At 39.4% G+C, this 14,379-nt stretch overlaps 1 protein-coding gene across 3 annotated transcripts; it reads left to right on the top strand.

Moving 5' to 3' along the window:
- The first annotated feature begins 587 nt into the window (after window positions 1-587).
- On the top strand, window positions 588-13,725 carry RNFT1 (ring finger protein, transmembrane 1). 3 transcript variants are annotated; one of them, XM_008011230.3, is made up of 9 exons: window positions 589-744; window positions 2,070-2,527; window positions 2,724-2,800; window positions 5,165-5,265; window positions 7,174-7,327; window positions 8,262-8,420; window positions 9,404-9,469; window positions 11,829-11,930; window positions 12,865-13,725. In XM_008011230.3, the coding sequence occupies exons 1-9, from the start codon at window positions 689-691 to the stop codon at window positions 12,997-12,999; spliced, it is 1,308 nt and encodes a 435-aa protein (XP_008009421.1). In that variant the 5' UTR covers window positions 589-688; the 3' UTR covers window positions 13,000-13,725. The 3 variants fall into 3 exon arrangements, with proteins under 3 accessions (XP_008009423.1, XP_008009421.1, XP_008009422.1); XM_008011231.3 differs by having other exon boundaries at window positions 2,070-2,422; XM_008011232.3 differs by lacking the exon at window positions 8,262-8,420 and having other exon boundaries at window positions 588-744.
- The last annotated feature ends 654 nt before the right edge of the window (window positions 13,726-14,379 follow it).

The raw sequence follows: 14,379 nt of genomic DNA on the forward strand, positions 1-14,379 counted from the left end.
TACAGGTGTGAGCCACTGCGCCCGACCTAAACTTCGTTTTCTTAATAACCTTTTAATTTTAGAACAGTTTTAGATTAACATAATTATTTTGAGGGCAGTAGTGTCCTCTATACCCCATACAAGACAGGTTTTTCAACTCTAACTTCTACTTCCACCCCACGCAGACTCCCTGCACCTCTAGCTTCTCATCTGTCTGGCGAGGCCTGATCCTCACAGACCAACTTCACGATTGTGAGGAAAGCTCAGCTCAGACCAAACGTCACCGCCCAGACAGACACAACTGGGTCAAGCGTCAAGCTCGCGCCCGAGCCCGGAAACCCTAACACTCCTCCAGGGGTTGGTTCTCGAAGCCTGAACATTTTTAACCTCAAAACGCCCAGGATCTCGGAGGCGTGTGGTGGATGCCACATAAATACATAACTCGTAACAACCACTTATTGTTTAGCGCCAGGCCTGCAGGTCTTTCTCCTGCGCAACTCGCTTGTTCTCGCAGCCAACAGACCCCTGCAGCCGCTAGCTCCCCTCTCGGCGCGGCGCGGGGGCGGGGCTAGGAGGCGAAGCAGGGGCAGGGTGCGCGCGCGTGAGAACGTCCGGGGAGCGCGCGCGCCGCCGCCGACGCTGCCGGGCTGAGAGAAGAGTTTGCGGGGTTTGCGGTTGATGGCTGCGACTGAAGGGCTGGAGGCGGCGTATGCCGCTGTTCTTGCTGTCGCTCCCGACACCTCCGTCAGCTTCTCGTCATGAGAGGTCAGGCCTGGGGGAAGCGGGCAGAGGAGGAGGCGGCGAGGGGCCGCGGCGCAGGGGGCTCTGGGGAGAATAGGCACTCGAGGCTCGGACGTGGGTGGAGAACTCTGCCCTCGGAGATTCCGGAAGAGTTGTGTTGACTTTTCTTCCCTTTTTTCTCCTCTTTCTTGTCTGTGCATGAAGGAAAGTGGGAGGGTTCTATGTTATTTGTAGAAAAGACACTGAAACCCTGCTGTCCAACGTCGCTCTTCAGAGTTTTGACGAAATAACACCCGTGGCGTCGGGGCCTCGGTGAAAGCCTTTAGTGAAAAGCACTGAAACCCAAACCGCCAGACACGGTGACTGCACCACTGTTCAGTCCTGGGAGTGAAATAGAATGACACAGAACATTCCCTGAAGTGAACTCTAGCCTACTCCTAGACAAACGGGAAAAGCACGGCGGCGTGGGATAGGCTCTGCGTATTGTCAGCTGGGATGCCCACTCTGTTCTTCTGGTTCCAGGAGGTCCACACTGGATCATTTGTTAGAGAGAGCTTTCTCTGCTAAGGCCCTCTTTCCTCACACCCCTCCCTCCGTAATACATACACCACCGACGGTGGCATTTTATTAGGTCGACTGTGTAACTGTGCTTATTCAGACTAAAGAGTTACCTAGCAATTACATGGTGACTCCCCACAGTATCTATGCTTTAAATGTATTTAGGTAACATTCTTTTGCGCGGGGAGGTAATATTCTTGGTAGCACTATTAATTATTGGAAACTTTATGAGCTTTGGGAAAGCTGCTTGAGCAGAAAATGTAATTTGTAGGTCACCTAAGTGCAGTGTTTATTATTAGTTACCTATGATGATAGTAAGGCATTAAGATTTAATGTCGTTTTTCTTCCTAACATTTCCAACCATTAAAAAATACTGACTCACTCTTCCTTATGAAACTTCTTTGATGTAGAAGCTACATCAGAGATGAAACTGCTCCAGTTGGGCAAAGTAAATGTACCAGAGTATCCAGTGAGGACTGATGCTTATTAACATCTGCTGGGCACCCATACTTCATGACTGTTTTGCGGATGCCTTCTGCCATTAGGGAACTGAAAGCATTTGCAGCTCAACTTTTTTTTTGGTAGCAAATGTTCCCTAAAAGATCATTTGTGTAGGGCAGCAGAGCCTTGGCATTAAGGGAGAAAGGAGGACTCCAGTGATAGATAACCTGAAAATTCATCTGCTGTGATTATTTGCTACTCCTGTAGTGAATAAAGGATACCCAGTGAGGAATATACTGACGGTATTTAACTGCCTGTTTACTTAGAGTATTTTCTATTTGATTTTTTAGGAGACAGAGCCCTGAAGCAAAGACATCTGGGTCAGAGAAAAAGTATTTAAGGGCCATGCAAGCCAATCGTAGCCAACTGCACAGTCCTCCAGGAACTGGAAGCAGTGAGGATGCTTCAACCCCTCAGTGTGTCCACACAAGATTGACAGGAGAAGGGTCTTGTCTTCATTCTGGAGATGTTCATATCCAGATAAACTCTATACCTAAAGAATGTGCAGAAAATACAGGCTCCAGAAATACAAGGTCAGGTGTCCATAGCTGTGCCCATGGATGCGTACACAGTCGCTTACGGGGTCACTCCCACAGTGAAGCAAGGCTGCCTGATGATACTGCCGCAGAATCTGGAGATCATGGTAGTAGCTCCTTCTCAGAATTCCGCTATCTCTTCAAGTGGTTGCAAAAAAGTCTTCCATATATTTTGATTCTGAGTGTCAAACTTGTTATGCAGCATATAACAGGTAGGGCATAATTGACTTGTTTTCATTCCTAAATTCAGTTAATTTTCTTTCATTATTGGTAATCTACTTAATGCATTCAGTTACTTATTTTCTGTTAGCTTTTATTATTGTGTATGTTTTTAATTTATGTTGTTAGTTTATATAATCCTCTTTGATTTTTTTTTCTTTCAATTAACTGGAACTTATTTTCTAACAGGAATTTCTCTTGGAATTGGGCTGCTAACAACTTTTATGTATGCAAACAAAAGCATTGTAAATCAGGTTTTTCTAAGAGTAAGTATAACAAGCAACTAAAAAATTATTAACTGTTTCTCTCCATAGATTTTAGAGAAATAATTTTGAGAGAAATAGGAAATAACTTTTGAAAGAAATAGGAAGTAATGGGATATATTGTAACATCCATGATATATTAAATTTGTTATCTAAATCCTGGAATAAATTATCTCTCCTAATGCTGAATTCCTTCACCTTACCTTCTTTGTAAGAAAAAAAAAATTGGTTACTGTTAAAGAAAAAGTAGTAAAAAGGATTAAAAGAGCTAGAACACACGATTTGATCTGATTTGGTAAGTCCTTTCATATTGTATGAGTTACTTTGACCATACTAAGTAATATCATCATTAAAAACTTTTAGTGGCTGGGCATGGTGGCTCACACCTGTAATCCCAGCACTTTGGGAGGCTGAGGTGGGCAGATCACAAGGTCAGGAGATCAAGACCATCCTGGCTAACACGTTGAAACCCTGTCCCCACTAAAAATACAACAAATTAGCCAGGCATGGTGGCATGTGCCTGTATTCCCAGCTACTCGGGAGGTTGAGGCAGGAGAATCACTTGAACCCGGGAGGTGGAGGTTGCAGTGAGCTGAGATCGCAACACTGCACTTCAGCCTGGGCTACACAGCAAGACTCCGTCTCAAAAAAAGAAAAAAAGACCTAGGCTGGGCGCAGGGGCTCATGCCTGTAATCCCAACATTTTGGGAGGCGCAGGTGGGCAGATCACCTGAGGTCAGAAGTTTGAGAACGGCCTGGCCAATGTGGTGAAACCCCATCTCTACTAAAAACACAAAAATTAGCTGGGCGTGGTGGTGCTTGCCTGTAGACCCACCTACTTGGGAGGCTGAGGCAGGAGAATTGCTTGAATCCAGGAGGCAGAGGTTGCAGTGAGCCAAGATCGTGCCACTGCAGCCTGGTGACAGAGTAAGACTCCGTCTCAAAAAAAAAAAGAAAAGAAAACTAAACCCAAGGAATTTTTCCGTAACATAAGTTACACGAGCCCTAGTCATATAAATCATTGGGAAAAATAGGATGAGTTTCTAAAATTTCACCTTTAAGCAACTTTAAATGGCTATGCCTGTGTAAAGTATGCATTCTGACCTGGAAATTTATAGTTAAACCTGTCAAACTAGAGAAATCTTAATGATCTGAAATTAGTAAACTTCATTAAACTTGACTTTAAAAGTGAGATTACAGGAAAGGCACAGTGGCTCGTGCCTGTAATCGCAGCACTTTGGGAGGCTGAGATGGGCAGATTGCTTGAGCCCAGGAATTGAAGACCAGCCTGGGCAACATGGCCAAAAATCCCCAATTCTACAAAAAATTAGCTGGGCGTGGTGGCATGTGCCTGTAATCTCTGCTATCTGGGAGGCTGAGGTGGGAGGATTGCCTGAGTCCAGGTGGTTGGGGCTGCAGTGAGTTGTGATCATGCCACTGCACTCCAGTCTGGGTGAAAGAGTGAGACCCTGTCTCAAAAAAAAAAAAAAAATAAAGGGAGATTACAGCTACTTGGGAGGCTGAGTTGGGAAGAATGCTTGCGCTTAGGAGTTTTGGGCAATATGTCGAGACCCCATATAAAAAAAGAAGTGAGATTAAAACATTAATTTATTAAATTCTTATAATCTGGGAATTTTTAAAATATAAAACCTTGACAAGTGAATCAAGGTTAAAATGCATTTTGAAATTTTCTTTTGTGGGTGGGTCCATTTTTTTTTCTGAGACGGAGTTTCACTCTGTCGCCCAGGCTGGAGTGCAGTGGCGTGATCTTGGCTCACTGCAACCTCTGCCTCCTGGGTTCAAGCGATTCTCATGCCTTAGCCTCCTGAGTAGCTGGGATTACAGGCATGTGCCACGGCGCCTGGCTAACTTATGTATTTTTTTTTAGTAGAGACGGGTTTCACCGTGTTGGGCAGGCTGGTCACAAACTCCTAACCTCAAACGATCCGCTGACTTCAGCCTCCCAAAGTGCTGGGATTACTGGTGTGAGCCACTGCCCTCGTCCTGGGTGGGTCCTTTATGTCAGCTTGTGGAAGACCTGGCTTCTTTTTTTTTAAAATTTAATTTAATTTTCATTTTTTTTTTTTTTTTTGAGAGAAGACTTGGCTTCTTTGAAACATAGGTAATGTTTTTCATACAGTGAAGAAACTTGTATTTTAAACATTTGTTTAATATATGAGTTGTGTTTGGTCACTAAAGTTGTATAAAACAGTAACTGTGATGATTATGTACAGTTTAACAGATACTCTATATTAAGATTAATTTAGAAAAATATTCTAAGTTAATAGTCATTAAAGTAAAACAGTTTAATGATATTTAAAATTCTGGCAAAATCAAAGTAACATTATAAAATTGTTTATCTTTCAGGAAAGGTCCTCAAAGATTCAGTGTGCTTGGTTACTGGTATTCTTAGCAGGATCTTCTGTTCTTTTATATTACACCTTTCATTCTCAGTCACTTTATTACAGGTAATTAGAGGTCCAAATACACAATTACATTTTTAATGTAATCATATATGTCATAGCAGTTTGTATCTTACTTCACATAGTACTTATTGTATTCAATTCAATTCGGTTTTTAACTGTCTCCTTTCACAAGTGAGAGCTTTTTTGAGGCGGAGTCTCACTCTGTCGCCCAGCCTGGAGTGCAGTGTCTTGATCTTGGCTCACTGCAACCTCTGCCTCTCAGGTTCAAGCAGTTCTCCCGTCTAAGCCTCCTGAGTAGCTGGCACCATGCCTGGCAAATTTTTGTATTTTTAGTAGAGATGGAGTTTCACCATGTTGGTCAGACTGGTCTTGAACTCCTGACCTCGTGAACCACCTGCCTCAACCTCCAAAGTGCTGGGATTACAGGTGTGAGCCACTGCGCCCAGCCTCATAAGAGAGAGCTTTAAGTGACTTACTCAGATTTTGTATCCCCAGTGCCTTGTCACATAGCAGATGCTCAATAAATATTTAATTTTTTGATACCTGAGTTTTTGTTTATATATTCCTTTTTTTTTTTTTTTTTTTTGAGACGGGAGTCTCGCTCTGTTGCCCAGGCTGGAGTGCAGTGGTGTGATCTCGCCTCACTGCAAGCTCTGCCTCCTGGCTTCACGCCATTCTCCTGCCTCAGCCTCCCGAGTAGCTGGAACTACAGGCGTCTGCCACCACGCCTGACTAATTTTTTGTATTTTTAGTAGAAACGGGGTTTCACCATGTTGGCCAGGATGGTCTCGATCTCCTGACCTTGTGATCCGCCCGCCTCAGCCTCCCAAAGTGCTGGGATTACACGCGCGAGCCACCGTGCCCAGCCATATATTCCATATTTTTAAAGTACCATTAGGTTGTTATTGTTGGTCTTTGTTTCTGAAAGTAACAACACTTACTAAATGACAGTAGCTGATAAGTTTCCATGTCAAATGGCAGTATTCTGAATTTTCAGCTTTTACTAGAATATTAGAAGACCTTGTTTCACTGGAGTTGGAGAGATGGGCAAATCTGGGATATAGTTTGGAGGTGGAGCCAGTATCCCTCAGATGGACTGGATTGGGTAGGTAGGTGGAGAGAAGCAAGAATGACCTCTGGGTTTTTAGTCTAAGCAGCTGGCTGGATGGTGGTGTCATTTCATTGGGTTGAGGAAGGAACTGATTTTGAGGAGAAAAATCAGTAATTTTGTTTTGAACATGTTAAGTTTGAGAGGCTAAGTAGAATTGATAAAAAAGTGGTACCAAATATATGTCATGAACTCAGGGTAGAGGTTAAGGCTATAAATTTTGGTATCAGGAGCATATGGTTATTTTAAAACCACAGGACTGGACAAAACTAACCCAGGAAAGAGAGAGTGTAGACAGAGAGCCCAGTACTGGACAGGACCACAATTAGAAGAGAAACAGCAAAGGAGACCAAGAAGAAACCAGCAGTGAAATATGAGAAATAGAAGAGTGTTGTGTTAAAAGTCTAGAAAGAAAATTATTCAGGGAGGGAAGACGGAAAAAGAGAAGTGACCTTGAAATTTAGCCATACAGAGGGAGTTGATGATCTTGACAAGCAATTCACTGAAAGGAAGAGATGGAATCTTAATTGGAATTGGTTAAGAAAAACATGACAGATGTTTGGTATTGATGAGTTTTTCTCGTTTACAGGCTAGAAAGGTGTCAACCAGGACAAACTGAAGACTTTTTCCTTATTCTATAAAGGGAAGATCTAAAATCCAAACATTCTAAAAGTCTCTCTAAAATAAGCAAAATGATCCTCCATTCCATTATTGTGAACTCTGACATCCTGCCAAATTCATATTTTTTACATATCAAAATATTTGTAGCAAATTAAAACCCTTTATTAATACTTTACCTTTGTATGTTGCTCTGGTAAATTCTGATGTTTTTCTTTTGGTAGCTTAATTTTTTTAAATCCTACTTTGGACCATTTGAGCTTCTGGGAAGTACTTTGGATTGTTGGAATTACAGACTTCATTCTGAAATTCTTTTTCATGGGCTTAAAATGCCTTATTTTATTGGTGCCTTCTTTCATCATGCCTTTTAAATCTAAGGTAAGAAACTAACTTATGCTTTATTGGAGTGATGTTAACGAATCACATTAATGCTATTTAGTCTTTGTTTAAATGAATCCTCCTTTTGGAATTTGTCAGTTTGCTAACTAGCTTTAATTATCTGTATTATTTCAGCTTGGCAACCATTTGTTGAGGCACTTGAACCTGATTATTAACCTATTTGGATAAAATCAGAATTATATTTGCTTCAGAATAATTTAAAAATCAGTCCCCACATCATATATGGGAAACTATTTAGATTTGTACTTCTGTTCTCCAAGGCATTATCAATTGACAGTTGACTATATACAATTATTCAGTGGTTTCCCATAGGCAGTTAAAACTGTTAAATTTTCATAGTCAGCAAAAACATACTCACATAGGTTTTATTTGCAATATACATAAAACATTTTCACTACATATATATATATGTGTGTGTGTGTATATATATATATATATATATTTTTTTTTTGAGACTGAGTCTCACTCCGTTGCCTAGGCTGGAGTGCAGTAGTGTGATCTTGGCTCACTGCAACCTCCCAGGTTCATGTAGTTCTCCTGCCTCAGCTTCCTGAGTAGCTGGGATTACAGGTGTCCACCACTACACCCAGCTAATTTTTGTATTTTTAGTAGAGTCGGGGTTTCACCATGTTGGCCAGGCTGGTCTCGAACTCCTGACCTTAGGTGATCCGCCTGTCTTGACCTCCCAAAGTGCTGGGAGCCACCATGTCCAGCCTAGAAATTCTTTCAAAGCAGACCACTCAGTGACTGCAATATGTGAGAACCAGCTTGAGGTTCAGTCATAATCATTATGAAGATTAATTTTATAGTTATTTATATTATTGTATCATATACTCAGTGTTCTCAGTCTAGTATTGTTTATGCTATGTAGTTAAGTAGTTTGGGTAGATCTATTTGTTTTCTTATTTTTTAGGGTTACTGGTACATGCTTTTAGAAGAATTATGTCAATACTACCGAACTTTTGTTCCCATACCAGTTTGGTTTCGCTATCTTATAAGCTATGGGGAGTTTGCTAACGTAACTAGATGGAGTCTTGGGATATTGCTGGCTTTACTCTACCTCATACTAAAAGTAGGTAACATTACAAATCTTGTCACTGCATGATTCATATTAATGATTACTGATACATACTACTGTTTTCCTCTTTAACAGTTTTATAGTTTATCTTTGTATCACTAGTTTGAAGTAATAGCAGGTTCTATTCTGTTTAGAAATGGAGAAACAGAAATAGACTATCTTAATCCAGCGGTCCTCAGTTTTCATTGGAGGGAACGGGAGTAGACTTTCACATAGCGTGGATTATCTAAGTAGGGAAAACAAGTGGAATAGAACATACCCATCCTCGGTAGTAACACTGTCATACACATAATTCTTAAACTAGTAGAGTACCTTGCCCTGTTCGCTCCATGCCTGTGCCCCTCAACCTAATAATCACTTTCTGAAACTTTAAAATCTAAATGTTGGCCAGACGCAGTGGCTCACGCCTGTAATCCCAGCACTTTGGGAGGCCGAGGTGGGCGAATCACGAGGTCAGGAGTTCAAGACCAGCCTGGCCAACATGGTGAAACCTCATCTCTCCTAAAAATACGAAAAAAAACTAGCCAGGCATGGTGGCAGGCGCCTGTAGTCCCACCTACTCAGGAGGCTGAGGCAGAAGAATTGCTTGAACCTGGGAAGCAGAGGTTGCAGTGAGCTGAAATCATGCCACTGCACTCCAGCCTGGGCGACAGAGTGAGACTCTGTCTCAAAAATAGTAATAAAATAAAATCTAAATGTTAAAAACGTGAATCAGATAAAATTACTTTGACTTTGACATAGTTGTTTGTATTTGTCTTGATCAAATTGTTACTCTAGGTTTTTAAATGTACTTCAGCTTGCTGAGATGGCTCAAATCTACAAATTGAATAAAATATTCAGCACAAAATGATTACTTGTGACATATATGAGCATTAAGTTAATATGAGGATTTGATGTTATGGGGTTTCAGCTTTGGTTTTTGGGTTTAGCAGATAGGACTGTTGAATTAATAAATGATCTCTTACTTCCCTTTTCAGCTTTTGGAATTTTTTGGGCATCTGAGAACTTTCAGACAGGTTTTACGAATATTTTTTACACAACCAGTAAGTACTTTTTATCAGTTAAGAAAAACACCTTCACCTTTCTTCATTGCTAAAATTTTTTTAGTTCAGCAGTTTTACAAGAATGGATTTCATAAATGGATGATCCTTTTCTTTTACTTTGATGATTTTCTAGTACTTTGGCACTTGGGGCTATAATAATTTAGGAATTTTAACTCTATGATCAGATTCTTGAATCACACATTGACAACCACCTGCTAATTGTTGGAGTGCTTATATATTTGAACTTGTCTCTTGCCCCTTCAATCCATTTGACATTTTTAAGGGCTTGTAAACCCTTAAAAATCTTATGAACTTTTGTTCCTCTTTTTTAATCCACAAATGGGGGCTTTGCGTGTTCCTATTGACTCCTTATTCACCTGTGAAAATCCTTTGACTATAATTTATTGTGTATGTTTAGAAAGCTCATTGCCAAAAATCATGTCTCTTGCAGTTTTCTTACTGGAGCAGATTTCCCCATTGCTCGATTATATGTGCACAAATAAGTTCATGGCATGAAATTTAACAATTAATTGAGACTCTGATGTCATTTATAATATGATTATGTGATTCTAATGATGTTGCAAATTGCAGTGAAAGGATGTCAATAGAGAACCCTAATTTACTACTTAGTAGCCTGAAAGGTTCCCAGTACCTACATGTGGTCACCAGATTTCAGGGTTTGATTCTCAACTTGGCAGTCATTTCACCAGGGCTCAAGGAGACTGACTTAAAAGAATGCCAACAGAGTAATATACTGTAAAAAAAAAAAAAAAATGTTTTATGTTTACAAAGTAAGCCAGACTAACTGGCCAGGGCATCTTTTCCCTAAGATAGAGCTAGCAATGTAGAAACAAACTTTGCTACATGCTATGTAAGCTTCTTTCTCTAGACAAGACATAATAAAATTCAGAGAGTTCAGCTTTGTCCAAGTCAGTTCAACTGATGATTATGTGAGCATCAACCATTTTACTATAATTGGTCTTGTAAGATTTGTGCCGAAATACTCTCAAGAAAATACCCTGATATTCTTTCTCTGAGACAAACTATAGAGAGGATATCAGTCATCAATACTTTGATTTGTTCAAGTCTCCTTTACCAGGGAAATGGCAGTTACTATCTGGAGAGGGAGTCTCCAAGATGCCAGATGAGTAATGTTTTAAAAGCTTGTCAGCATAATTATCTGCACATGTACTTTGCTAAATGATACTTTACTGAAGGGAAATTGACACCAAGATCATCTAACAGTATTCTGACTTGTTTCTGAAATCTTTATCACCAGTCTCAAAAAGACCTAACTTTTAATATCTTTTTCCTTTGAGTTTTACTTTGATTTTGATGTTGTTAGCCTGAGACGTTTAGTACAAGAAGTTTACGTAACTTCAGATATGTTAAGTCATGTTTTACCCTCATGACCGTGACTGAACTTGGGTGTTTTTACATCTCTTTAGTTACCTCTTCCCCATCATTTCTACAGAAAGCAGGTTTCATCTGTAACATTTTGATTTCTCCAAATTTCACTGAGGGTTATTAACGTCACATCTAGTTAATGACTAAGTTCTGAATCTGGTGAGGAATTTAAAATCTTAGAGATGAGAAACTTGTTATTAGGACATTAGAAGAGAAGAAAATTCAAATAATTGCATTTTTGTTCAGTTAGTTTTCACAGTAGTTATTCTACCCAAGCGACATTTACAGTTGCAGTTTCTCTGTAAAACTTTTTCATGTTTAGCACTAAATGCTTTTTATAATTTGGAATAATTTTTAGACCTAGCGGCAGAACACTCTTAAGTGGTCCCTAAGTCTTCTTCATATTGCAGTCACTTGGAGACCTTTCAAATAGTAGATTACTGGGTCACATCCCAATATGTCTGGTCCTACTGAATCAATATTGTGTGGAACAGAGGAATCTATTTTTAAAGCAAGCTTTCCACGTAGTTACCTTCAGCCAGCCAAGCTCTAGCTGGACTGATTTTATGAACCACTGCTGCAGGTAATAAGTGAGCTCCATTTGGCAGTCCAGGGTCAAATAATACATGGCTATAGATTTTATAATAGTTATGTTTCAGATTGCTTAGTCTCTTAAGCTAGTTATGTTGAATTTGAAGCACTGTCATCCTTTGGAAAGCTAGTAGATCTAACAATCTTCCAAAATCCTGTTATGTATTATCTAATGATTTCATCTTGGTACACTCAAGAGGTGGTTCTGTATATGTAGTTCAGTTTTGAAATGTTTGTATCCTTTGGGAAGGTTTTCAAATGCCTGGTTCCAGGGAGATTTGAGAAGTACAGCATCACTTATGTAATTTGAGAACAGGAAAGAAAGAAATTTGTAGATGAACAGAACTTACTATCTTCATAGAGTTATGGAGTGGCTGCCAGCAAGAGACAGTGTTCAGATGTGGATGATATTTGTTCAATATGTCAAGCTGAATTTCAGAAGCCAGTTCTTCTCATCTGTCAGGTAATTATATTTTTAAATTTAAAAACTTAAATACAACACTTTTCTGTGACTTGCAAAAGTCACATTTATGTTTGTTGTAAGGCAAAAAAAAATCTAGTGTTTAGTGGAAGGTAGCATTCAGTGTACATACTAGTCATTTATTCATTATCGGGGATTGGTGGATTGGCTTTGTCCCTTATATTCTGAAAATTTTTATGCAGAGGAGTGTTAGAAAGGGAAAAATAATTTAACCGGCAGATTGAATACCAAAGTGATTAAAAAACAGGCTATTTTTATAATTGGATACTAGCCATTTAGAACACCACCATTTGTTACTGGATTGTGGCCCTTTCCTACACTTTATGGCAGTTACTAGTAACTCCAAGACTTTAAGCTGTTATCACACTTAATCTTAAAGGTGTCACCTAAGTATAACTTTTATGGTTAAATGGATGGTACAGCCAGAACACTAGTGCCAATCATACTGCTCTTTGCTTCTTGAATGTCTCATACGTTCTCCATTTTCACAATTGTAAAATGAGGGGATTAGTGCTCTTCAAAATCCCTTTCAGGCTGGACACAGTGGCTCACACCTGTAATCCCAGCACTTTGGGTGGCCCAAGTGGGTGAATCACCTGAGGTCAGGAGTACGAGACCAGCCTGACCAACATGGTGAAACCCTGTCTCTACTAAAAATACAAAAATTAGCTGGGCATGGTGGTGGCAGGCACCTGTAATCCCGGCAAGTTGGGAGGCTGAGGCAGGAGAATCGCTTGAACCTGCGGGGGGCGGAGGTTGCAGTGAGCCGAGATGGCGCCATTGCACTCCGGCCTGGGTGACAGAGCAAGTCTCCAGTCTCCATCTCAAAAAAAAAAAGAATCCCTTTCATTCCCTACAATGTGATGGATTTAAAATTATCATCAAGTATAAAATCTAATTCTTAATTCCATTACAGCATGTATTTTGTGAAGAGTGCATTACCTTATGGTTTAACAGAGAGAAAACATGTCCACTCTGCAGAACTGTGATTTCAGACCATATAAACAAATGGAAAGATGGAGCCACTTCATCACACCTTCAAATATATTAAGTTGTATTAACTATTAAGGCCACAAAATACTAATGTCATTTGGTCATAACTTCTGATAAGGCATCAGAATGATTTTCAGGGCTGCAAGAAAAATGTTTCCAGATGGTTTTAGAATGTAAGACTTATGGTGCAATTCACCAAAAGATTAAATGAAAGAACCCTATTTTAAAATATATATAATGTTTAACCTAATGTGTATGCAACATTTATTCTATTCTAATTATTTGACAGGTAACTGCAGTGTTAAATTGTAAATGTGTTTTCTTAATGTTACCCAAAACAGCAATTTGAAATTAGAACTAGTGGATTTAGAGAACTCAGGTATTCTTTCCTGACATTGTTTTCAGAATAAAGAATATTTTTCATAATATTTTAAGATACATACTATCTAAAAGTAGAATTTTGTTCAGCATTGACTTTTATAATTCCCATCCTAAAAATTAATATTTTCATAAAATTTGTATTTTTAAATGAAAATTCTAAATGTTATATTTTATCAGTAACAGATTTTCTAAGTGAAGATTAATTTACTGAGGATGATACATTTTAGTACTGTATTATTCTCTGTAGTAAGACTAGTAATCAGTGAAAATAAATGGATTCATTTTGTCTGTGGACGTCATAAATTCTTCCTGCCATCAGCTTTAATGTTCATGATCATGCTTTTTGTATAGTACCATGGAGTATCTTGAAGTAACTATTAAAATAATTCATGTGGATTACAAACAGCTGGCTTACTTCATGATTTGAATAGTATAAAAAACATGGTGGCTCACACCTGTAATCCCAACACTTTGGGAGGCAGAGGCAGGAGGACTGCTTGAGCCCAGGAGTTCAAGACCAGCCTGAGCAACATCCCATCTCTATTTAAAAAAAAAAGAAAAAAGTTTCAAGGCAGATGCCCTAAAATCTTAGAAGAATTGCCCTTATAATTAGTCTTCTCCATAAAAGTTTTGGAATTTTATGCTTGCATCACCATCAATTGGAAGATTAAAGCTTGCACTGAGAGGTGGTCATGAGGTTTTATAGTGTGGTTTTTTTGCCTCTGGGTATTTGTGCAGGGTGTTAGAAAAGGGAATGAAGCACTTTCTCCCCTTGTTACCTCTAAGGAGGAATCTGAAATCTAAAACATGTCTGAAGGGCTGCTAGTGCTTATATCTAAGTTTAGAGTACATCTATCAGTTTGTAGTCGAGGAAAAGGTGGTAGAAAGGAGAACTTAGGAAGCAGAGATAGAAAACAAATTTGCTGTACCGGTAAGACAAAAGCTAAACCAGCACGTGGATTAATAAGGATACTGACCAACTGGTTATAGAAGGCACTTTCATGACTGTATGGCCATCGAAATTGACACATGAACATTAGCAAGCCTGTACCTTTTT

The sequence above is a fragment of the Chlorocebus sabaeus genome, chromosome 16 (assembly GCF_047675955.1).
Source record: "Chlorocebus sabaeus isolate Y175 chromosome 16, mChlSab1.0.hap1, whole genome shotgun sequence".
Lineage (NCBI taxonomy): Eukaryota > Metazoa > Chordata > Mammalia > Primates > Cercopithecidae > Chlorocebus > Chlorocebus sabaeus.